This window comes from Prinia subflava, chromosome 30 (genome assembly GCF_021018805.1).
Source record: "Prinia subflava isolate CZ2003 ecotype Zambia chromosome 30, Cam_Psub_1.2, whole genome shotgun sequence".
NCBI classification, from domain to species: domain Eukaryota; kingdom Metazoa; phylum Chordata; class Aves; order Passeriformes; family Cisticolidae; genus Prinia; species Prinia subflava.
The window spans coordinates 1,798,036-1,822,332 of NC_086276.1; the positions used below are offsets into that span (position 1 = coordinate 1,798,036).

Here is a 24,297-nt window from a genome sequence, read left to right on the forward strand (position 1 = left end):
ACGCTTTCCCTGTCATGAAATCGGATGAGAATTTTAGTCCTGCATCCCAGCCAAACCAGGCTGCTGACCTAAGAGAGCTGCTGCCTGAAGATGCAGCTTTGCCCGAGCCAGTTCAGGGACCTGTGGACGTGGTTCCACAGCATCATAGCCATGATGACCCATCATGGGCAGTCCCGCTTCCCTTATCAAGGGACGTGGCAGAAAATAATACAAGCTTCACTGAGGCAATTCAATAGATCAGTGCAGAATTTGAGAATCTGATCTTTCCTTATGTAATAAGAGGTCTTGCAACAATGATGCTTGAACCTCAACAGGTTTTTACCTTTGAAAGAAATTGGAAATTCCTAGCTGGACAAATGGCTGTCGAAAATAGCCACCTGCCTCGAGATGATCCCTTGTTTGGGGTCGGAGTTGACCTACTTATGGGGAGGAGTCAATATGCTTGCCCTGATGTGCAAGCTGGCCTTTCTTTCATGGTTTTAGATTCGTGCAGATACATAGGGATATCTGCATTGATAAAAACCAAGTTATCCTTCTCCCCAAAGGAAGACTTCTTAGACATAGCACAGAAGCCAGAGGAAGCTTTTCATAAATTTATAGTGCGTCTGATGGATTTTTTAGAGATGAGAGTCCAGGATAGCACTATAAGAATGATAATTTTGGAGCAATTAGCAAGAAGCCATGCTAATTCTGCTTGCCAGAGGCTCCTGGAAACCATTCCAGAGACTTCTACTGTCCTGGAGATGGTCCAGACCTGTGCAGTTCTAAACACCTGTGATTGTATGGTGATTACCCCAACAGCTGCTTCACAGCCGGCTGAACAGAGGCAGAATGCTGGACATGAGACACAGGCAGATATTCAGCCTAGTGGAGAACAGGAAAAGGAGGCACAGAAAGTGACTCCCTTGTTTTTCTGCGCACAGTGTGGGGGTTCAGACCATACTGCAGAAACTTGCAAAGCAGTGGGTCATGCCGAGCCCACGCCAAGCCCGAAAACTCGGAGGCGAAGAAAAAGACGAAGACGTCAGGGGGACGAAACAGTTTCCCAAGCTCTAGAACAAGAGCAAAATTCTCTGGCTGGTTTACAGCCAGCATCTCAAGTGTAGGAAGTGTTGATGTTGCCACATAGCTATGGTCAGTTTTCCTTGGACCTTGCAGTGGGTTTCTACGTCCACATCCTATGTTGCATGCATTCTTTGAGAAAAAGTCAATTGCTCAATTTGTGTTTTCTAAGTTCTCTATCCTCAGGTTCTGGGATCTTTGCCATGGAGGTGGCCGCTGAAAGTCTGCTGAGCTGCCTCAGGTGCATTGGACTGATCCTGTTTGATCCTGAAACCTTGTGCACCCTGTGCCACCCTAGTGCCACCCATCACAGAAGCCTCTTCGAGATCTGATTGACATGGACACGGACTGGCATCTTCTCTTTTCCTATATGGCCTCCATAGAGACTTTGGATCCTGTGGAGCTGCTGGACAAGGATTGACTGAAGCAGTGTGATGCTGAGATCCAACGGACTGTTAATCATGGACTCAGAGGAATTGTTTGCTACGGCTCAGTTTTATGTATGGTAGCCATTGTGACCTCTGTGGGGAAAGGGCATGTTGTTTGGGGGTTGTGGTTTTGGGACAGAACTTTTGGGGTTCAGAATTTTCAACTGAGTGGTAAGATTTTTCTTGGAATGCTCCTGCCTTTTGCACCGTATATTCCCTTGTATCTTATAAAAATTTAAAAATATGAGGGTGTTGGTTGAATTATGTTAGACTATGCTCGACATATTTTGAGCAGGTTATTGCAAGGGGTTCAGGGTGAAACCCTGGGTAGCAAAGGCAGAATCAGACCAACATGTAGCCCTCACACCGTCACCTAAATGAAGGTCGGTGAACTTTATACAGGTTTTTTTTTCTTTCTTTTTTCCTGTCATAGAATTGTTCATTTTTCTTTTTCTGTTTTCTTTTTAATATACTTAAAAGGGTGAGATGTTGCCATGAATTTTCCTGGTTTGCTGAGCGTTCATATTAAAGGAGAAACGTGCAGTTTCTCACACTGGTGAATTGTAAACACAGGACCATGTTTTGTAAATATTGGCAATGTTATGAATACTTTCTCCAAGACAAGGGGAGGTTGAATGACAGCCTCCTGGACCAATGTGACAGGAGAGGTGGCGATACCCTTCTCCAATCCATGGTCACCTTGCCACAGGTATATAATGGAAAAATAAACTAAGGGCAGGGTCTTCTGCCCTGCTGCTCTGTTGCACCCAGATCTGTGTCCCCAGTCTGTTTTCCTGGTTGGGCCTCCACAGTGATAGAAGACCATCCAGCTGATGTGGTGCTGACCCTCCTGCACTTTGCCCCAACGTGTGACAGGTACAGGATGTACCTGCCTCGAGAGCTCAGGGCTCACGAGCCTTTAGGGCCCATCGCCCTGCACAGCCGGTGCAATGGGGTGTGCCAGACAGGCAGAGAGGTCCAGGACCCTCAGGACCTTCTGTTTCCTGAGCCTGCTGCCAATGCTCCCTCCCTGCACTTCAGGGCACCGGGGCTCTGTCACCTGGGCCCCAGAGCTGCACAGGGCATGGCAGTGTGACTGAGATGCCCCTGACACAGAGCTCTGATCCCACAGAGCTGCTGCCATGATCTGGAGAACCATAGGCTCGTCGGGACCAACAGTGGAGAAGGTGCTGCCAACACTGGTCTGTGTAATGGAGCACTGGCCACTGTACAGGATGTGCACCTCTGATGGGGACAAGGACGTTTTTGCCCTGGCTGTGAGTTTCTGGGCCTTTGCTCACCCCGAGTCACCTCTCCAGCAGCTCTCCATCCTCTCCTTGCCTCAGGCACTGAAACCTGGGCTAGGGGCAGGCTCAGGGGACACCAGGCCCGCTGCTCCCCCTGCGTCTCCCCTTGTGACCTGACACCTCGGCACTGAGCGCTGTCTCGGGCTTCTTCTATTTCAGGCAACTCTGGTGCTCTGGGTGATTCTCCAGGAGCCTGAGTGCCACGAGGCAATGACCCTTTATTCCTCCCGCCTGTCTGTGGCTCTGCTTCTCCATGTTGTCATCACCACACAGCAGATGCCACCCAAGGAAGTTGATAACTTCTGGACAGCATGCCGGGAGGAACACCGCCTTCCCAGCAACCCCAACAGGTTCCAGTCCTCCCGTCCTTCCCATGCCCTTGTGGCCAGTGCCAGTGCCCCCAGTGTGACCTGGGCTTTGCTCTGCACACAGGTTTGCAGTGCAGGCCATGAAGGCTCTGCTCTACCGGCTGCAGTGTGACAGAGAGGTGATGGCCATGGAGCGCAAGCGTGGCTGGGACACGCTGCTCTGTGCTGACACCCAGCACTATGCCATGGGTCTGCTGGCCAGGTGAGAGCCCCTTCTCCCCGCTGTCCCCGGCATTTGTGCCCTGTGCCCGGGGTGCCCCACACAGTCCCTGTGGTCATGGGCCACAGGGCCTCATCACTGAGGGAAGGCCAAGCAGACTGGGAAAGGCTGGGAGAGGAGGGTGCCCAGAAGGAGCTGCCTCTCAGTACACTCACATCCTCTCCAGGGATGCTGGGGAAAGACTGGACCTCTGTGAGCCAGTCCTCTCCCTGAGAGGTTTGCCACCTCCACCTCAGGGTCTTTTTCCCCTGACAGGGAGATGCGCCGTGTCTTGGTCCCTTTGTGTTCCCGCATTGCACTCCAGCTCCTCCGCCTGCTCAGCACGGAGCAGCCAAGCTGGGATCTGCCTTTACTGGCATTCCTTGTGGAGGTGAGCCTGAAGGCCAGCGCTGCCTCTCTGAGCTGCCTCCCAGCTCTCTGCCCTCTCGTAGCCGCTGCTGCCTGGGACGGTGCCCACGCCCTGTGCTGCTGCCTGGGCCTGGCCTTGTGTGGTTCTGGGCTCCTGCCAGCCGGGTCTCCTGTAACTGCCCTGTGCCTTTCAGGTCCTCGAGTGCATGGATTTGACTAAATGCCGTGCCAGCATCCTCAGGGTCATGTCGAGGTACCTGCTGGGCAATTGCAGGCAGAGGCATCGCCTGGCGCTCAGAGGCCTCGTGGTGCTCAGCAAGGATCCCTTCATGGTGAGAAGGTGGCAGTGGCTGAAGCTGCACTGGGGAAAGCAGCCCCATGGGCTGGCTGGGCTTCAGGAGCCGAGGCAGCTGCTCCCAGCTCTCCTGCCTCACCTGCCTGAGTGCTTTGGGACAGGCCTTTGGGCTCTGGGCCCTGCAGCAGCAGGGTGGGGTTGCAGTGCCAGGGTGGTGTTGGCGGTGCAGCTGCTCATGGCTTCACAGCACAGCCTTGTGTTCCACACAGGCCAGAATAATGTGCAGTCTGTCTTCAAGCCTTCTGGAGCTGCTGGATGATGTAGATGGAGAGGTGGTCAGCATGTCCCTCTGTGTGTTCACTAATGTGTTCAATAACAAAGGCATCCGGGTATCGAGCACCACTACCCCAAAGCTGGCTGAGGCACTCCTGGAGCTCTTTAACCACGTGAGATTCTGCGTCCCGAACCACAGGCATTCGGTGCTTCCCAGTGCTGTCTGCATTTTCAGGCCTTGGCCTGGGTGGGCCTGGAGTAGTTGGTGCTTAGGCTTTCTCCTTTCCTCTAGGACAATAGCCACGTACAAGTGCTCTCCATTCACCTCTTCTGTAAGGTGATGGAGTTGGTAGTGGATGAGGGAAAAAAGCCTCTGAAGGAATTTGTCAACAAGGGCGTGTACACACTTTTCATCTACTGCCATGATAAGAACCAGCAGGTGGCAAAGGTGAGGTTTTGTGTGCTGCTGGTGTTCTGCTGGGAGGGGGCTGGGCTGCCTCCTGCCCTGGTGCCTCCAGGGCTGCAGCTTCCTCCAGGCCGTGGCACAGGGACGGGTCCTGTGCCCTGAGCTGCAGTGCCATATCCGTGTCTCTGCTGCTCTCCAGGCCTCTCGGGAAACGCTGCATTGTGCGGCCGGGTTCTTGAAGAGGAGGAATCTCGAGAAGCTACTGAAGAAGGAGCAGTTGAAGATCCATGAGTGTCTGGTAAGGATGGCCTGGATGAAGCCCTAGCCTCAGGCTGGAAAGAACCCCTGCCCCTGGTGTTCAGTGTGTGGGGGGCTGGCAGCTGTGGCCCCTGCCCAGTGCTGCACCCAGGGGCGCCAGCCTGCGCCCCACACGCCGCTCCCTTCCCTGGGCCACACGGGACCTTCTCCAGGCTCCTGTGGGCCCGAGCCGGGTGCCGATGGAGCCCGGCACAGCGGGGCTGCGGGGCGGCACCGCGGCTCCCCGGGCAGCAGCCGGCCCTCGGCCCCCTCCAGAGCCCGGCAACAGCGGCTGCTGGCCGGGCCTCAGGGCTGTGCGGGCAGGGGAGGCCGGGGCTGGGCGCAGCGAGAGCCCGGCCGAGGGGCTGAGCCCGCGCCAAGCCTTCTCTGCTGCCGCTCTCTGCAGCTGGCAGAGGACAGGAGCCGAGCGGCCGAGCACCTGCGCCGGGTGCTGCCGTACCTGCAGAAGCCACAGGAGCCCCTGCGAGCGGCGGCCATCAGGTTCATGGGTGAGCCACGAGCCCGGGCTCCCTCCCCGGCCCGCCGCAGCTCGGCCCCAGCCCCGGCTGCGGCCCCGGCAGCGGCCTCCGGGCCCGGCGCCGTGGAGCCCCGCCTGCCCTCGGGGCTGCTGCCGCCCTCTGGCAGCCGTGCCCGCCCCTGGGCGGCAGGAAGGGCAAGGGCCCGGGCTGAGCCGTGCCGGGGCAGGAGGCCGTGTGGCCGCAGGGCTGGCAGCGCCGCTGGCACGGAGCTGTGCCGCTGGGGCCGTGACACGCTCTGTGTTCCCAGGAAGGGTCTGGCGGCGCCGGAGGAGGCAGCAGGAAGAGCTCCAGGCCCTCAGGGAGGGTGAGTGAGGGCAGCGGGCTGGCAGCGGGGGCTGGCGGGGGGGAGCTGCAAGCGCTGGCCCGGCTGCGGAGGGCTCTGCTCCCTGTGCGGACAAGGGCTGGCGTGGGCAGAGCACAGAGAGATTTCAGGGGCACGTAGGGGATTTGTGGCCAGCACCTTCCAGTTGATCCTTTTGGCAGCGCCTCTCTGCTGGCCATAGCCAGAGTTGGGTGGGGTTGCCCTGGCAGGATGGTCTCCTCAGGTCGCTGCAGATCCAGGCTCTGACCAGGGCTCTCTTCCTCTGTGTTCCAGGCCTTCAAGCCCCAAGGAACAGTGCCAGCCCATCCTGTTCGATTACTGAAAATCGTACCCAGTTTGCCCTAGGAGCTAAAGAAGTAGGGTTATCTGCTGGAACCACTGAACCATTGTCACAAGAACAACACCTGTAGTACAACCTCCCAGTGCTGCTGGAGCTCCAGGGACAGCTGATGATTGGCACAGCTGAGCCTGCGGGAAGCTCTCAGGGCTTCAACTCTCTCTTTGCCTGTAGATAGTTCCCTCCCTCTAGCCCCCAGAGACTGTCCATTCCCATTTTACCCATCACTCTCCATCCCTTTTGATAGTTCCATCTCAGGAGCCCTCAGACCATGCCCATCCCCTTTTTCCACCCCATATCATCCCTTTTTTTTGCCTTCCATTAATAAACAGTTTGGCTTCTTCACTTTGCCTGCATCTCTGTGGAGCTGAAGCAGTACAAATCCAGAGTGCAGGGACACACAGGCCCCTCCTGCTGTTCTCTTCTGCGCCGTGTGCTGTACAGAGACCCAGAGGAATGAGGGCAGATCAGGCTGCAAAGGTCCCTGTGCTGAAGCTCCCCTTCCACAACATTGTGAAGTTTAATGTCTTGCTGAGCACTCTGAAGCCCCTGGATTTTGGAACAGCCAACATGAGTATGCTCTGAACTCAGCTGTGAGGGATTCCATGGCAAGCATCCACTGAGGGCAAAGGAGCTTGAAATGCTGGAAGCTTTCAAGAATAGCTTCCTGAAAGCACAGCAGTGCTGCACCCCTACACAGGGTCAGGAAGAGGGCAGAAGCAGAGACCATCAGGGCTTAACAGGGAGCTTTGGGTGTGCCTAAGGGCAAGTGAAGCAGCAGCACGGTGGCTGAGACTGGGACATGCGACCGTGACAGTGCCCGGAGCGCTGTCAGGCAGTGCCGGGATCCCGGGTGTGGTTCTGGTCCCCACAACTGAGGAATGGCAGCCCCTGCCTCACACCCAGTCAGAATCCAACCAAGTGAGACCAGAGGGAGGGCAGCCATCCAGTCTCTCTGGGGCATGGCCGCAAAGCAGCCCCTGCTTCTTCCTCTGCCTGTGCTTGGGGTGTGCTGAGGGCAGCACCAGCCAGGCTGTGCTCTGTGTTCCAAAGGCTGTTGAGAGCGGGCATGAAAATGCTGCATGCACAGCAGAGAGTCCTGGAAGGTGCTGGCAAGAGCATCCTGTGGGCACAGGGTCTGGGAACAGCCTGGTTTTGTTGCCATGATTGCAGGCAGGAGTTGAGGCAGGCGAAGAGGCACCCCAAACACACTTGGGGGAATATGAGCTAGAGCTGCAGTGCCTTTCTTGAAAGGACCAGAAGTAATTAAGCCTTGCCAGGGTTTCTGAAGAGTGCATTGGTGTTCCCCAGGAAAGCTACACACTTGGGGAAAACGCCCTTGGGGAAAAGGGACCTGCTGCTCTAGGAAAGTGCTTTCCCAGGAGCTCCAGTGAGGTAGGTGCAAGTGTCTCCCTTTGGCTCTCTGTGGTCCTTTCAGTCCTTGAGGCCTGTTGCACTTGGCAGAGAGAAAGGGGAAGGGAAAAGGCTTTGAGGAGCACGTTTGGCATCCACCTGGTCCTGTGGAGGCCAAGCCAAGCACCTGCATCAGGGGGTGTTACCCCCCTTTGGACAGAGGTTCTGGAAGGCAGAAGGAATAGCTGTGACTTTTTCTGTTAGTGGTCCTGATTCTCCTGCAGGGAAGAAGAGGGGAGAGCTGTATTTGATTTGCCACCTCAATATCTGTACCAGTGGGAGCATTAGCCCTTTTGCAATCTACTTATTTGTTTGGACTACTTTTGTAACACTGAGGGGACTTTCAATCCTTGAGAGCTTTTATTCCTTAAGAGAATTAGATTATTATCACCCCTTCACAGAAAACCATTTACAAACCAAAGAATGGCCTTTTTATTACCTCTGTGTAGTGTTATGTTTTGTGAAGTGACTCTCAATGGATGACCTTAAAGCAAACTTTCAAACCTTTCATATTCTCACGGCATCTTGATTTTTTGGGAAGTTTGCAACTTTTTGGATCTCCTTGAGCTGAGCAAAGGGGAAGGAAAGCTTTCCTGAACTGAGGATTCTTCTGTGCCTAGAGAGCAAAGATGTTTTTGTGCTGCAGGAAATGATGCCAATGAGAAAATTCCAGCATGGAGTAACAGCTTCTGACAGAGACCAAGAGTTGCCAGCAGTTGCTCCAGGTGCTCCTGCCAACAGCCCCTGTAGGAAGGAGCACAGCCCCAGTGCACTTTGGCTTTGGCTGCCTCTGGCAGAGAAGCCCCCTGGGGCACAGGTCTCTGGGGCAGGAGAGGACACCAGCACTGCAGGGCTCAGGGGTGGCAGGTGTGCTTGGGTGGGACTCTGCCACACCTGCTGATTTCAGTGCTCTCCTGGCCCCAGGGCTTAGAGCAGCATTTATTTGTGCTTCAGGGGGCAGCAATAAGAGCTCCAGCTGATCTGCAAAGGTGAATGCGGGCAGCAGGCTTTCAGCGGGGGCTGGCAGGGGAAGCTTCAAGCCCTGGCCCAGCTGTGGAGGGCTCTGCTCCCTGTGCAGACGAGGGCTGGCATGGGCAGAGCACACCGAGATTTCAGGCGACCTGAGGGTTTCGTGGCCAGCACCTTCCAGCAGATCCTGTTGGTCCCTGCTCCCTCCTGGCCATGGCAAGATCAGGCTGGGATGGCCCTGGCTCAAGGGCTCTCCTCAGGTCCTTGCAGATCCAGGATTTTACCTTGGCTCTGTTCCTCTCCCTTGTAGCCCTTGAACACCTTACAGAGGACATCAGCAGTGCCGTTGTCAGACCTGGCACTTCAAACATTGTATGTCCTCCAGGCACTGCAGAGTGGGGGATATTCTGTCTTCCAGAGACTGCAAGATCAATTCTGCAGGGCATGGAAGACACGGCCTCGTCTGTCGGGCCTCAGCTGGCTGCGCTGCTGGAGTTCTGCTGAGAGCAGGTCTGGGAGGCTCTCTCTGCTGGGTCAGCACCTGAGCCAGCAGTGATTTTTCTGTCCTTTAAGACTGATGTTTTCTTCTTTTCCATTTTTTGTAGCATGTAAATATAGAATGTGTTCTAATATGGACTCTCTGGAGTTTTCTTTTGCTGCCCAGGGTCCTCAGGGCTTTGGGGAAAACGTGGAAAAACAGTGCATATGCTCAGCAAGCTACCCAGGCATGCAGTGTTGAAGAGAAAAATGCCCAGAAGGCCCCTGGCTTTTGATAGTTCTGCTGAAGCCTTTGTGCTGACCAAAGGGTGGCTGGGCAGGGGCCAGAGCTGCTGGGGTCTCTGCTTGACCAGTGCCTGGAGACGGCCACAAGCCCTGTGCCAGCCAGGAACCACCATCTGCACCCTCCTGCCTGTGTGTTGCTGGCTGGATTGCTGAGGGCTCTGAGGTGCTCTTGACTGGGCTCCTCTGGAGCTCCTGCAGGGCTGCGTCGCTGCTGCCGGGCAGGTTGGCCGGGCTGGGGGAGACCCTGAGGGGCTGGGGCAGTGGGCCATAAGTAGCCCCCAGGCAGCCGCCTTGTTCGTGCCACCCACCTGCTCTGGTGCTTCCTCAGAGGGCAGCTGGAGGGAGCCCCTGTAATCAGGTGTGTAACCCTGGTCACAGCCTTTCAGAGGTGTGGGCCCAGGAGTTGTGGGGCAGGGCGTGTGACCCCCCTGTCCTCAGGACTCGAGCCCCCGGCCCCTCAGCCTTCGGCCTTGAGCTCGACTGCCTGGCTGCTGAGTCTTGTCCCTGTTGTGGTGTGGGAGGCCGAGCTCTGTGGCTTTAGGCATGACTGAGCAAGAAGAGCAGCAGCTTTGAGCCGAGAAGGGCCACAGAAAGGCCCTGTGGGCCAAGGGCATTCCTGGCATTCCAGGGGCAGGGATCCATGAGAGTGCAGTGAGCATCTCCAGGGTGCTGTGGCTGGCTTTGCACTGGACAGCCTCCCTGTGTACAGGGATGGATCGTTGGTCTTCTGCCATGGTGCTTGTTTCCCTGCCTGGAGAGAGGGGCAGCCCTCTAAGGAGGATGAAAGCCCCTGTCTCCAAAACCTGCAGGAGGAAATGGAGCTCTCCCAACCTCAGCCCATGCTGTAAGCAGGGCAGAGCCTTTTGGGATTAACACAACCAGGGGTTGGGAAGTGCATATCACAACATCAGCATCAAGTTCTCCCCAATATTTAGTGTCGTTTTTTCCACACATGATTTGATGAGAAATCTCTACATCAGTTAGATTTAACCAACAGTTCTGATTTTGAAATTCACAAGACAAAATACAGCCATGAGGCCCTGTACTATAACTGTGTACTGGTTCTATGTGTGATCCATTATTCAGTCCACATCTAATTGCTATGCCATCACCTTGTGATACCACAAAAGGAGGGAAAACTTTATTTTTATCATCCACCACTAGGGAGACATTTTCACCATGGTTTACTACCATTACACTCAATATGGGTTTTGCCACAACATTCATTTTAAATTTATAAACCACACCTTGCAAGCCTGATTGATCCATTTTTTTGCCAATTACATGATACATAGGTGGGTTTGGTTAACGTGAAGTTATGCCAACAGTCACCAGACTCATTTTTACAAAGCCTTGTGATTTCAACATTGTTAGTGCTGGGGTCTAAAGGAAAGTTACCTACATTCTTTTGACGACAACACAATATAAAAGGAACTTGTTTCTCACATGCCCACACTGTTATATGGCAAAGATTTGCTGTTATGTTGGGGTGTAAATTGCTTGTAATGTTTGATTCCAAAACATTTCTGGCAATGGCAATACTGGAAGCTTTCTCATGTGAAAGACCTTCCACTTTCCTGCACCCTACCTGAATTCTCTCACCAAAAGTCCCAGTTAGAGTTCTGGACCAATCTTTCTGGTCCCAACCCCAGTCACTCGAATGGTTCACCTCAGAGTCATGCAGTACCACGGTTGCTGCGTTTGGGCGACGATCCCTGGGAAAGGATCCTTGCATGCTGGTAAACCTGACAGCAGCTTCTGACCACGGCCACTCAACAGGGTTTTGGCCATGGTATTGTGGTAGGATGCAGAGAAGTGTTAGTGGTATCATGGTTTATCTGCTCCACGTCCTCCGGCGTTTTCCTGTAAAAAGCAAAGACAACAGAGCCTGCCTCTAAAAGGTGCAGAAAATTAAAGTGATGGAATTATCCAACATGTACTTATCTGATGTTCTTTCCCAAGAGAACCAGATGCAGCCCATGCATATTTATTCAGAGGAGTTTTTAACACAAGTTGTACTTCTCCCACTGTAGGGAGGTCCACCAAGACAGGCTGTCCAGGATAGTGACTTGGGATTTTCGAATCATTTGGTCCCCCTAAGACAGGAATTATGCTTGGGGCCTTTGGGCAAAATGCAGTGATTTTGGGACAGCTGTTTACTCCCCATCTGTCATTCACAGCTGTCAAAGCCTCCCACAGCTGAACATCCCAACCTCCATCCTGAGGTTTAAGGAATCGTTTCAGGAGACCATTAGTTCTTTCCACAATCTCAGGGTTGCTGTTCCCCGAGGTAATAAGGTTTTTCGTCTTCTCTTTGCCCTAAGTGTTTCACACCGGGGCCAGAGACGACAAGCTGAGTCCGCCAGTCCGTGTTTCCAAGGCTGTTTATTCTTCATTATCCCTCAGTTCTTTCTCAGCTCTGCCAGGCATCTCCAGCAGAGCAGGACACGTGGCGGACTGGGCGGATCAGAGGGTCCCGGACCTTTTGTACCATTTCTCTGACCCAACCACCGTCCACAACGAACCTTTTAGTTACAGAATTTTACCAATACTTACTACCTATGTTAACATGTCATTTCTACTCTAAACCCATCCTTGTAATACAACTCAGCAGAAAATGGGGGGAAAGAACAAGGAGGACAGGACCACTCCCCAATTCCTCCATCTTGCCTCTTCAAACTCATATACTAAAAATCCTAGATTCTACATTTACACTCTATAATTAACTAACTACTACTTCTTTGGAAATCTCTCGGCTTGTGATTCTTCATACAATGTGAGCATTCATTCCCATAGCCAAAGATTAGAAGCAGTATCCTCTTGAGCTCTGTGTGAAGTTAGTTGACCCTCTTGTACAGATCTCAAACCCCCCTGTCTAGTCTCCAAACCCTCCAAAGTAGCCAGAGAGATGTTCTAGACTCCAACAACTATTTATTATGTCTTTCTATTTTCATAAGGAAATCTGGCTGGTTTTGGTTTGTTCTGTTACTGCAGGCATCAGGCCCAGTGCTTGCAGTCTAATTGAAAATGTGTTTCATGGTAAAGAATAGAAGAATCTACTATGGAGGGTGAAGGGTAGTGGTTGGAAATTAATTCTATTTGGCCCATTACTTGTGGTCCTTGTAAACCCACTGTGCAAGGGCTGGGTTTGCAGGCTGCAGGTTGAAGTACAGTGAGTTTGTCTGGATAATGCTGTAGCCCCATCTCACAGATGCAGAAAGGGGCCAGAATCCGGCATTTGGAGTGTGAATTTGGGGTGCTGGCCTTGCCCCAGAGGAGAGGCAGGATGTTCCCTGCAGGGTCTGCATGGAGCAGACAGAAGAGATGGGCAAGTGTTTGCAGGGCCCCTGGGAGGGGATCTTGGGGTTCCTGTCAGCAGGATCCTTGTGCAGCTCAGGCTGGGCTGGGCAGCAGCTCCATCTGCAGCTTCCATGTGCTGCTGCAGCAGCTGCTGCTGGGGACCCTGAGGGAAGAGGCCCCGGCAGGGATGGAAATGCTGCAGGGACAGCTCCAGCCAGGGCCAGCAATGAGCTTTGCCTTCCTGCCTGGGGAAATGAGGCTCCTCTAGTGCAAGAGGAGGCAAAGACAAAATCAAGTTCAACACTTCAAGGAACACTGTAGAAAACTGGAAGCCTCTCCAAATGTCACACACATTCATCTGTTAGCTCTTCAGTGTCAGGTAAAAAGCCTTTCCAGTTTTGCCTTGCATCTGAGATTGCAGGGCCCACAGCTGGGCTTCAGAGTTCAACTGATTTTTTATTTTCCAGGTTTTTACACAGAGCTCTGAACTGGGCATCTCTTGCCCTTTTTTCTGCTCAGAACCATGAGAAAGGTTCTGTGCTCCTGTGAGCCACCTCTTGAAGGGTGGTTGGCAACCCTGGAATCCTCTGGGAAAGCACTTGATTGACTTCAGGGCCAGGCTGGAAAGCTCAGCCTGAGGAAAGAACTGTTCCAGATGCCTCTGTCCATGTCCAGCTCCTCCCAGCTATAAAGCACAGATTGCTTTATAGGCATTTCTTTTTCCCTCCTGTTGACTTGGAGGTGATTTCTCATACTTTAGAGAAATATCTGACCAGCCCCTGCCCCCATTCCATTTTATTCCCTCCACTTTGGAGTCAAAACTGCTGGGTTGGACACGGAAATTGGTGGTGTTGCCCTGTTCTTCCCTCCAGCTGTCAATTTTAACTTGTATGAAACACCACAAATGGCCTTGTTTCTCTGGTGGGGAAGATGTGAGATGGAGAGTTGAAAGGATTTGTCTCCATGAACCTTGTGATAATAAAGAAAAATGTGGTTCATTATTTTAGTGTGGTGCTGGGATTTGGGAGTTTATTTCTTGTTATTATTAATTAGTATTGATTTTAATTGTTAAGACTTTTAAATCCTAGACATTATTACCAAAGGCTTGATGTCACTCACTGGGAAAATTCCCTCCTTCTCCCATTGGGATTAACCTGAACGGTCTATTTCAAATTGCCAGTGGATTCTAAAGATGGAAAGTGCCATTAATGGTGGATTTGGTGTGGTTTGGAGCTGGGGGAGGGTCTCCTCCTCTCCCAGAGGCGCCTCGAGCCTGCTTTGCCACCACATCTGTTTGTGGCCCCTCACGGCTGCCCTGCCCTGGGGACATGGTGGGACACCCGTCCTGTCAGGGCTGAGGCTCCTCATGGCCCAGCACAACCCCACATTGCCCCTCACAGCCCCTCACATCCCCTCACAGCCCCTCACATCCCCTCACAGCCCCTCACATCCCCTCACATCCCCTCACAGCCCCTCACATCCCCTCACATCCCCTCACAGCCCCTCACATCCCCTCACATCCCCTCACAGCCCCTCAGCCCCAGGCGCGCGGCTCCTCCCAAAGGAGAAGGGGTCGGACCCTGCTTGTTCTCCTTTTATTTCGCTCCCTTCACAGCCACCAGTCAAGAAAGGCTGAAATGGAGCCTTTCCCCAGCGCTCCCCTCGGGGTTAATCGCGGCTGCAGCTCTGTGCTGCCGCTGGCCCCAGCGCCAACATCCCCGCAGCCCCGCAGGCCTTTGCTGTCCCCCCGTGTCCATTCGCTGTCCCCGAGTCCCGCCCGGCTCTGGCAGCAGCAGCAGCCGCAGCGCAGCGGGCGCCGGCCCGGCCCAGCCGCGGCTCCCGGCCAGGAGCAGCAGCAGCGCCGGCCCCTTCCCGCCTGCTCCTGCCTCGCCTGCCAAGGGCCTTTTCCAGCTGGACTCTGCACTGCAGCAGCCATCACCCACACACAGCCCTGACTGCCCAGGGCCCGCCTGGGCTGCCCTCAGCAGCCTCCAGAGAAAGAAAGGCTCGGCTTCCAGCGCTCTTTGCAGCGCTCTTTGACTCACCCTCAGGTGACAGCAGCAGGCTGCTCTTGCCTTTGCCTCGGCAATTGGAGATGGCGTCTGCTCTTGCACCCTTCTGGCTGCTAAGTGAATTTGAGCAGCTCAACTGCAATTGCCTTTTTCCATCATTGTGCTTTTGTGACAGTGAACTGAGGATTTTTGTGGCAGGCACCATGATAAGAAGAGATTGAAATGCTCCCAAGTCCCTGGGCGCTGAGTCGAGGGGAATTAAAGCCACACAGGTCCCGTTTGCAGAGCTCCAACACAGCCCTGGTGCTGCTGGTGCTGCTGAAATCAAATCAACTTACAGAGGCCATCACAGAAATTGCCCTCTGGAGTGTCAAAATGAAAAAAAAAAACCACCAGGAGAAAGACAAACCTCAACTTCTTCACTCGCTTCATTGCTTGCTCTGAGCAGCAGAAAATGGGAATGCCCAGAGGTATTTGCAGCTGCTGCTGATCCCAGCTGCAGCTCAGCCCTGTGCAGAGTCCCAGCAGGAAGCTGAGCCCAGCCCGGGGAGCTCACACAGTGTCAGGGAGATTCTTTCTCTGAATTCACTCAGCCTTGCATTCCCCAGCTATGCCTGGTTACCACCTCCTGTTTTCTTGGCTTAGAACAGCAACAATGCAAACCTTACCAATGGCACAACTGCCCAGTCCACAGGGAAAAGGACAGAGAAATGTTAAAGTTCTCCAGACATTTGTCCTGCTTTGCTGGAAAAGTCGTGCTGCACTCACAGGATAGAAATCCAAGAGAAGCTGGAGTTGCTGGCACATCTTGTGACAGAAGCTGGACCTCGTTCTCCATGAAAGGTTCTAGGAAAGAGCAGCTGGGACAGTGGAGAAGATTGCTGGAAAACTGAAACAGCTTTCCAGAAGGGAAATGAAAATGAAAGAAACAAACCAAGATGTTTTCCTCTATTTCTTCCTATGCTTCCCTTTTCCATGTTGCACTACTTGTCCATGCCATTAATTCCAAAGGGATCTCACCTCGAAGATCGGTGACTTAGTGAGTTTTAGACACTCTAAAATACCATGGGCTGTACACACAGTTTGCCTTCCCCTGTTTTTGTTGTCAAGCAGTGCTGGAGACATAAGTGTAGTGCTTGGGTCGGGCACGAATCCTGCAGGCAGGGAATGTGCCCCGGCAGTGTGTGAGCCTGAGCAGGGACAATGCAGAGCAGCAAGCGAAGGGAATCCTCCGGCACCGCGCAGGAGTCAGGACTCTGGGTCTGGGCTGCACAGGGCCAAGTTCCCGTGTTTGGACAGGCTCAGGGGCTGCCCCCGGGGCGCGCGGGGCTCGGCCGTGGAACGGACACGCGGACAAACGGCCCCGGGGCTTCGGCGGCAGCGGCGGCAGCGGCGGCGGCAGCGGCGGCAGCGACTCCACAGAGTCTACGAACTCAGCGACTCTCCTCATCTCTCGTTCCTCCTCTCCCTCTTCCACATTCCTGCACTCTCTCCTGGTGTCCCTTTCCCGGTCTCCCCAGCCCCTCTCGGTGTCCCCGTCTCGGCCTTTCCCTCTCCCCCTGCCGGGCCGGGCCATGCCCCCGGCCCGCCCCCGGCCCCGGGCGAGGCTGCCCCGTTCCCGTCCCCGGGCGTCCCCCCGCGGTCTCGCCTGGGCCCGGCTCTGGCCGTGCTGGCGGTGGCGCTGTTGGGCCGGGATCAGTGCCTGGGGCTGGGGCGGCATCGCCACCCTTTGGCTGCGCCTGGGCCGGGCACGGCCTCGGACCCGGTGCCGACCCCGAGCCCGGCGCCGCCTCCTCCCGGGCCCCGCGGAGGACACACGCGGCGCGGCCGCTCCCGCCGCCTCCGCTGCGGCTTCCCCGGCCCGAGCTCCGCCGCTCGGCAGCGCAGCCGCCGGCCCCGAACCGCCGGGGCCCGGCGCGGGTGGGGATGCCCGGCCCGGGCCGCTCGGGGGGCGCTCGGGGGCCGTGTCTGGCCCCGGGCCGAGCGCTGACGGCCGCGTGTCGCCCGCAGGGAAGGCGCAGGAGGCCCTGCAGGACCGGTACCGGCTGGGTTCGCTGCTGGGGCGCGGAGGATTCGGAAGCGTCTACTCGGGGACACGAGTGTCGGACGGCGCCCCGGTGAGCGGCGGGGCCGGGGGCGGGCGGAGGAGGAGGAGGGCGGAGCAGGAGGAGAAGATCGGACCGCAGCGGGGCGGTCGGTGAGCTCAGCCCGCTGCTGTCCCTTGCTCGCAGGTGGCCATCAAATGCGTGCCGCGGGATCGCATCCGGCTCTGGGGCGAGCTGGTGAGTGAGCGGGGCCAGCGGCAGAAGCCGGGCCGTGGCGGGCGGCGAGGAGTCGGGGCCCGGCAGGGTGGGAGCCGCCGGGAGCCGTGCAGGGAGAGCGGGCCTGGGCTGAGCGGGGCGCCCAGAGCAGCCGGGGCTGGCTGAGGGCTCCCAGAGCCCCGGCACGGCCTCAGCCCCACTGACGGCATCGTGCTCCTCCCGCAGCCCAACGGCGCCCGTGCGCCCCTGGAGATCGTGCTGCTGGACAAGGTGTCCGCTGGCTGTGCTGGTGTCATTCAGCTCCTGGAGTGGCTTGAGCTCCCCACCAGCTTCTTGTTGGTGCTGGAGCGTCCGGAGCGGTGCCAGGACCTGTCGGCTTTCCTGGCGGAGCGGAGGTTCCTGCCGGAGGAGGAGGCGCGGGCGCTGTTCCGCCAGGTGCTGGAGGCCGTGCGGCACTGCACCAGCTGCGGGGTCCTGCACAGGGACATCAAGCCTGAGAACATCCTTCTCGACCTGGCCACCGGAGAGCTCAAACTCATCGACTTTGGCTGTGGCGCCTTCCTCCAAGACACAGCCTACACCCAATTTGCAGGTGAGCCCCGTCAGGGAATGTTCCTGGGCATCTCCTGGCCCAGCCTGGCTGTAGCACCGGGCCTTCCCCCTCTTGCTGCTGGCAACAGCATGATTTCTTGAGCCAAGTTCCTTTTGTCTGGGGGTGGGAGGGGCCCAGCGCCCACATGCCCAGGGATGCTGTGGCCAGGCTCTAGGAGTTCATCCCCTGATGAACTGCGTCTGTGTTCCACAGGAACCCTGTCCTACAGCCCACCAGAGTGGATCCACCAGCAGCGCTACCACGGCGAGGCAGCAACGATCTGGTCCCTGGGCCTCCTGCTGTACCACCTGGTCGTGGGGAAGCACCCGTTCAGGAGGGCCAGCAGATCATCTGGGGCCGCATCTTGTTCCCACGATGGCTCTCTCCAGGTGGATCCTCATCTCTGGGCACAGGGGAATACCAGTGCTGGGAGACAGCAGCAGCCTCATGAGCACCCTGCTCTGGCAGCTGCTGGGGAGGGGGCACATGTCCTGCTCTGCTGCCCTCCTCCAAACAGATAATGCATCGGGAAGTTTAGGCACAGCTCTGGTCAGACCCAGCATGGCCTGGGCGTGGGAATGGGCAGCTAGAGTAGACAGGATTCTTCTCCAAGTGACTGGTAGATTCTGGTTTGTCTCTTCAGAGTGCCAGGATGTCATTAAGAGGTGTTTGTCCATGCAACCCTTGGACAGGCCATCCTTAGAAGACCTCTTCAATGATCCTTGGCTGCAGGGCGTTCATCTGCCCTAGAAGATGGGAGAGGTCCATGTGCACAATTGGATCCAAAACCTGGCAGGTAACAGCTCCACACATCTCATGGCAATCAGTGCTAAAGAAGAGCAGACTGTTTTTTTCCTGTCTGTAGCTCTGAGCAGGGATCATGAGATGGGAACATCTGTACTGGAGCTTAGCTGGAGACCTGTTCTAGCAAGAACTGGTGGCCACCATGCAGCCTAGTTTTCCTTGTTGTGCTTCCTTGACGGCTGGGGCCCTGGGCAGAACAGTGACAGCCTGCTCTGGCCCCCAGGGAAGGAGGAGCCCCTGGAGAAGCTCTGTCAGGTGGGGCTGCTGCTGGAGACACCAAGGACAACCTCAGGGATGACAATCTCTTCCTCCACCTGGTCAGCAGCAGCTGAAGATGATGGAGTTTGATTTTGGTACCTTCTTCAGAGACATGCTCCATGCCCAATCTGCAGGTGAGTCCACAGCCAGGGGGATGCTCCCAGATCCGGGCATGGCACGGCCTGGCTGGGCACCAAAGGTTCCTCCCTTTGCTGGGGCAGAAGCAACAAATCCTTCCCTGGGCTGTCCAGCTGCTTTTTGGCTCTGGGCAGCTGCTGAGGGGCTGGATGTGGCATGGCTGGCTGCAGGCTGGGCACATGTGCTGCCCTCCTGCTCTGCCTCCAAGGGCAGCAGTGATGGGGAGGTTTGGGCCCAGCTCTGAGCACGGCCAGCACGGCCTGGGCACTGCGGGTGGCTGGGACAAGGCACAGGAGCCTTCAGCTGACGGGCAGTTTCTGGTTTCTGTCCTTGCAGCCGGGCTCTGCGGGTGCTGAGGCTGCTCGGGGCTCTGCTGGGCTCAGCCCTGGGCACGGCTGGGCTTGCTCTGCCCTCACATTGCTCTGACAGCTTTGCAGTACACCAGCCCCTTCTGAGCACAGCGCCTGAGCTTTCTGCTTTGGCAGCTGAGTGAGACTTTCCTGCTGGCCCAGAGATTGCAGGTAGGGATCCACATCCAATTGGCAAGAACCCAAACACTCCACAGTCTCAGCTGAATGCCTGGATCTTCACGGGATGTTTTGTCTGTCCCACTCTTGCTTCCTTTTTGGCTGGAATTGTGCAATTGCCCTTTCTTCCTCCTCTAGGAGCGCCACAACTGAGCAAAACCTGGTGAGTGGATGGTGTTCCTAAGGCAGTGCAGTCTGGAGCTGATGGATGAAGAATTGCCCTTCTGCAGCTCGAAACCAGAGCAAAAAGCTGTAAGTGGGATTTTGTGTCTTTAAAAACCCCTGAAAACTTCGAAGGGAATGTGCAGCTCCTTCAGAGGGTGAGAAGGAAGGTCATCTTCTAAAGGATTTGGAGTTTGACAAAATTTAGATTCCCAGTCCTGCTTAGATCTGGTGGGGCACAGCAATTTCCTATTGCTTCTGCCACAATTTAAAATAATACTGGAAACAAACTGCAAAATCTTTGTAAACGCCTGCTGAGGTCAGTAGGAGGGATCCATGCCATCAACACATTTACAAAGTAAATAACTGAGATCCCATTTTAAAAAGATTAATTATCTCTTTATCCAAAGTTACTAAGTCTTTTTCACTATAGATTTCGGATTTGTTTTTATTGTTCTCATTTTTTCTTTTTTTTTTCCTTTTTTTTTCTTTTCTTTTTCTTTTAACAGAAAATCCTTCCTAAGAAAGGAGTGTCCTTTTCTGCTGGTTCCCGTGTGGAGCAGCTCCCTTCCCGCTGGCTGAGCTGCTCAGGCACAGCTCGGCAGCTCCTGGCCCTGCAGGGCTGAGGCTTTTCCCCGGTGCTGGGCACAGACTGATGGAGCAGCACTGCTCAACACGGGCACACACAGAGGGAGCAGAAGCAGCTGCCTTTGCCTGCCTGCAGCTCCAGGGCCCAAACTCTGAGCACACAGGGCTGGAAGGGACTGGCAGGCTCCCTGTTTGCTGTGCTGCCCCACTTGTGGCCAGCCCAGCTCTGCAGCCCTGGGCTCCTGGGCTTTGTGCAAGGAACAGAGGTGAGGACTCCCTCTCCATGTGCAGCTTCCAGATGGAAAAGGCTGCTGTGAGCAGGCAGCTCCAAGGGCAGAGAAAGGAGGGTCTCCACCACTGGATCTGTGCCACTTCCACCGTCCTGGGCAGCAGCCACTGAGCCCAGGGGAACAGAGGGCACAGCAAGAGGGACAAAACCAGGCAAGGTCAGAGCCTGGGAGGAGCCAGAGCTGGGAGCAGGAACAGCTGCTCCATTGCACTCTTGGAGAAAGCTCTGGGCTGTTTGTGAGCACTGAAAGGCGTGAAGGGCAGAGAGGAGGCCACAGCAAACAATGCTTGTGTTTGCACACCCTCCCCTCTCAGTGTCCCAGAAGGAATTGCATGAACTGTGTTCTTCTCTTGGAGTCGTCTCGTTCAGCATGAGCAGCTTTGCACCAGGAGCTGAAGGAGCCGAAGCCTTGGGCCACAAGAGCTGAGCAAGAGGGAACTTCTTGACCAAAGTGATGCTGCTAACATGGACCTGACTGAATGCAGTAGATAAAATCATGGAAATATAGAATCCTTTCTGTTGGAAAAGACCTCTGAGCTCATCAAGTGCAAGTGTTAAGCCAGCACTGTCAAGTCCAGCACTAAACCCTGAAAGGCCAAGGCCTGGACAAGAGGCCTGAGTGAGGCCTGAACAACAGGCCCGGAGCCAAAGGTGACCTCTGGATGAACCTCCCAACCAAAGGGTATCTTTGTATCTGCTCCTTAACAAAATATGCATGGTCATTAGCCTTGTACTAGATGTATCCACTCCTTAGTGAAACTGGTCTTGACCTTTCTGTATTTAGAAGCCAGACAAGGCCATGAAATCTGACATCTGGTCTTGTCTGGGGCTGTATGGTCAAAGGCAACTCCCTTGGTTCATCCCTGGGCCCTGGCCAGGCTTTGGGAGGGACCCAAGAGGAGGATGAAACCAGATGTTCCTGCACTAGATGTGCTGTCAGTTTGTTTATTCAGCTCTGTCAAAGCTGGGCCCTCTCACAGCCAAGCTGGAGCCTCACCTGTGGCTGGAGGCACCTGCAGGAATTCCCAGTGCCCGGGAGTGGCTCTGCAGTCCTTGGCTGTGACAGCTTCCCCCAGCTGATGTGTGGGTGTGGGTGATGGGAAAGTGTGAGGGGAACTGGTGATGGATCTTTCTTCATCACTGCGGGCAATCTTTGGTAGTGATGCTTGGGGGCATTGCTGAGCTGCTCCTTTTGTGCTCCTTTGCTGCTTTGAGCTGTAGGAAATGACACTGATTCCTTCAGGGGGTGTCTGTGTCTTTGGTGCTGACCCTGCCCACTGGTCAAACAAAATTGGCATCGTTTGGCCAGAGCAGCACAAAATATCACTTTCTCAGTCTAAATGGGAGGAATCAGTCCTATCTGACATTCCCAGATGGGAAGGCCTTCCCCAGAGTTCTCTGGCTCTGGAGTGGGCTGAGGTGGGAGCGGATTTTTGACAGGGGCCACAGCATTAGAGGGTGTAAAGTGTCCCACCCTGGTTCTAAAATGGCTCACTGCTCAGCCTGGGTGGGGACCACAGTGGTCGTTAAAAAGGAGAAACTAGATGCCCTAAGAACCCTGGTACAGGAACAACTGGTTCAAGGACACATAGAGCCATCTATGAGCCCTTGGAACACCCCAGTATTTGTTATGAAAAAGAAATCTGGATAGTGGAGGTTACTCCATGAGCTGAGAAAAATCCATTCTGTGATGGAGAGAACGGGCACGTTGCAGCCTGGTCTGCCATCTCCTGCAGTGATTCCTGCCTCCTGGGACATCCTGACTGTGGACTTAAAGGACTGTTTGTTCACTCTTCCATTGCACCCAGAGGACACCCCAAAGTTTGCCTTTACCCTGCCTTCTGTCAATAATGCTGCACCAGTGCAAGGTTCTCAATGGAAAGTACTTCCCCAAAACAGGGGAAACAGCCCCACAGTCTGTCAGGGCTGTGCTGCTCAGGTACTCTCATCAGTGAGAGAACCATTTCCAGGGGCCTACTGTTCCCATGACATGGATGACATTTTGATTGCAGCCCAAACCAAAAAAGAACTCTCCCTGATTCAGCCAAGCCTGTTGCAAGCATTGAAAACATTTGGGCTGCAGGTAGCACCAGAGAAAGTGCAGCAGCAACCAGCCTGGAAATATTTGGAACTCAAAATAATGGACCAGACTATACAGCCACAAACAATTCCATTTTCAACCAAAATTCTAACTCTAAACGATGCACAAAAACTCTTGGGTACCATCGGCTGGGTCAGACCTTACCTAGGACTGACCAACTCTCAATGAGCACCTTTAGTTGACCTCCTAAAGGGTGACTCTGAATTAACTTCCCCCAGAAAATGAACCCCAGAGGCAAAAGCTGCTCTCCAAACAGCAGAGCAAGCTATCACAAACAGACAAGTCCACAGGACATGCCCAGAGGTGTGTATCACTGTGTTTATTCTCATTGTTGATTTTCATCCTACTGGTATTACTGGACAGTGGAATACACACTGGTCTGATCCTTTGCACATTCCAGAATGAATGTTTCTACCTCATCGACCAAAAAAGATGACATCCACTGTCTTTGAACTAATTGCACAGTTAATTATCAAATGCTGTCCCAGGTGTTTACAGTTGAATGCTAGAGCTCCTTCAAGAATGATCTTGTGTCTGTGACTCAAGAGCAATTGGAATGTGTTTTGCTGACAGTACAGCCCTGCCAAGTGCTTTGCAAGGACACTGGAAGGCTTTGGGTACCTGCCAGACGTGTCCGTCCTGCCTTAGGTCCTGTCCAAGAGCACGAGCAGCATTCTCCTGAGGGCCCTCAGCAGACGCTGTGGAGCCGTGTGTGGAACAGGGACAGAAACAGCTTCTTCACCCACCTCATGGGGATCTGGGACTCTGCAAGTGACAGTTCACTGAAGGGTTCTATTTGTTTACCAACTGTTGTTCTGTTTACAGTGTGGTTTTTCTGTTTACAAATTGTTTTTCTGTTCATTGTTTTTTTCTCCCAGTTTTCAAAGTTGAATGTTTTCTTGTTTCAGTGCTAAGTTGTAATTTGTACCCATAAGCGTTAACCTGTCCCATGCTAGCCTAGAAGATTGTGATCTGGCCTGACAGCTCCTGGCAGTGAGTGCTGCAACTCCAGGGCTACATGGGACACATCACTGGCTGAGGAGGATGAAGTTGGACAAAACCTCCTTCAAATTAAACCCATGCTGTCTGCTGTTACCCCATCTGCAAAAGGGCCCTTGCAAATGGGATAACAGCAAACAACTGGCATTTGAATCAAAACAAAGGGAGGAGATGTAGCAAGGTCCAGCTGGTTTACAGCTGGACATAAGGAGTCTGACCATAACAGACCCAACTGGGCTGGCCTGGCTTGTTCTAGAAGTGCCATGGGGAGCAAAGAGCTCAGGCAACCCCATCCAAGCCCTGGATGCAGACACAGCACTGGCCAGAGATCTGGGCAGGGCAGATTCCCAACCAGCAGGCTTCCCAAGGCTGGGAAATTCAAACTCACTATCAAAGGGAGCTTGGAACAATAAATTGTGGCTGTTGGTCTGAGCTCAAGAGGATCTTGTGTTGTGTGTCTATCTCCAACCCACCAGCCTCGTGTTACACTATCTATATCTATATCTATCTATATCTATATCTATATCTATATCTATATCTATATCTATATCTATATCTATATCTATATCTATATCTATATCTATATCTATATCTATATCTATATCTATATCTATATCTATATCTATATCTATATCTATCTATCTATATCTATATCTATATCTACATTGAAAATGTCTTCAGCTTCTGTCATTAGACCTTTATTTCATTACTGCTTTGATTGCACACCTCTTTCAGGCAGGCTTTTCCTCTCTCCTTACTTGCACTTGTCAGGCCTGAGAAGAGAAATTCTGTCGAGCCTTGGGACAGTTCCCATCACCTATCCCTGCTCCTAATGCTGCTTTGAATCATCCTGGGAATCTGAGCATGAGGGAAACTGGGGGGACTTTAGTGAGAGCAAA

General features: G+C 54.2%; 2 protein-coding genes across 4 annotated transcripts in view; one reads left to right on the plus strand and one right to left on the minus strand.

Annotated features, from left to right (window-relative positions):
- LOC134562720 (zinc finger protein 239-like) overlaps positions 1–24,297 on the minus strand; it is a 444,533-nt gene that overhangs the window by 225,871 nt on the left and 194,365 nt on the right. The window lies entirely within an intron of this gene.
- LOC134562744 (serine/threonine-protein kinase pim-1-like) lies at positions 14,176–18,723 on the plus strand. Its single transcript, XM_063420263.1, is given in 7 exon segments — positions 14,176–16,796; positions 16,911–16,961; positions 17,166–17,532; positions 17,746–17,865; positions 17,868–17,921; positions 18,176–18,328; positions 18,560–18,723. Coding segments are annotated over 6 exon segments (1,242 nt in total). The 5' UTR covers positions 14,176–16,253; the 3' UTR covers positions 18,283–18,328; positions 18,560–18,723.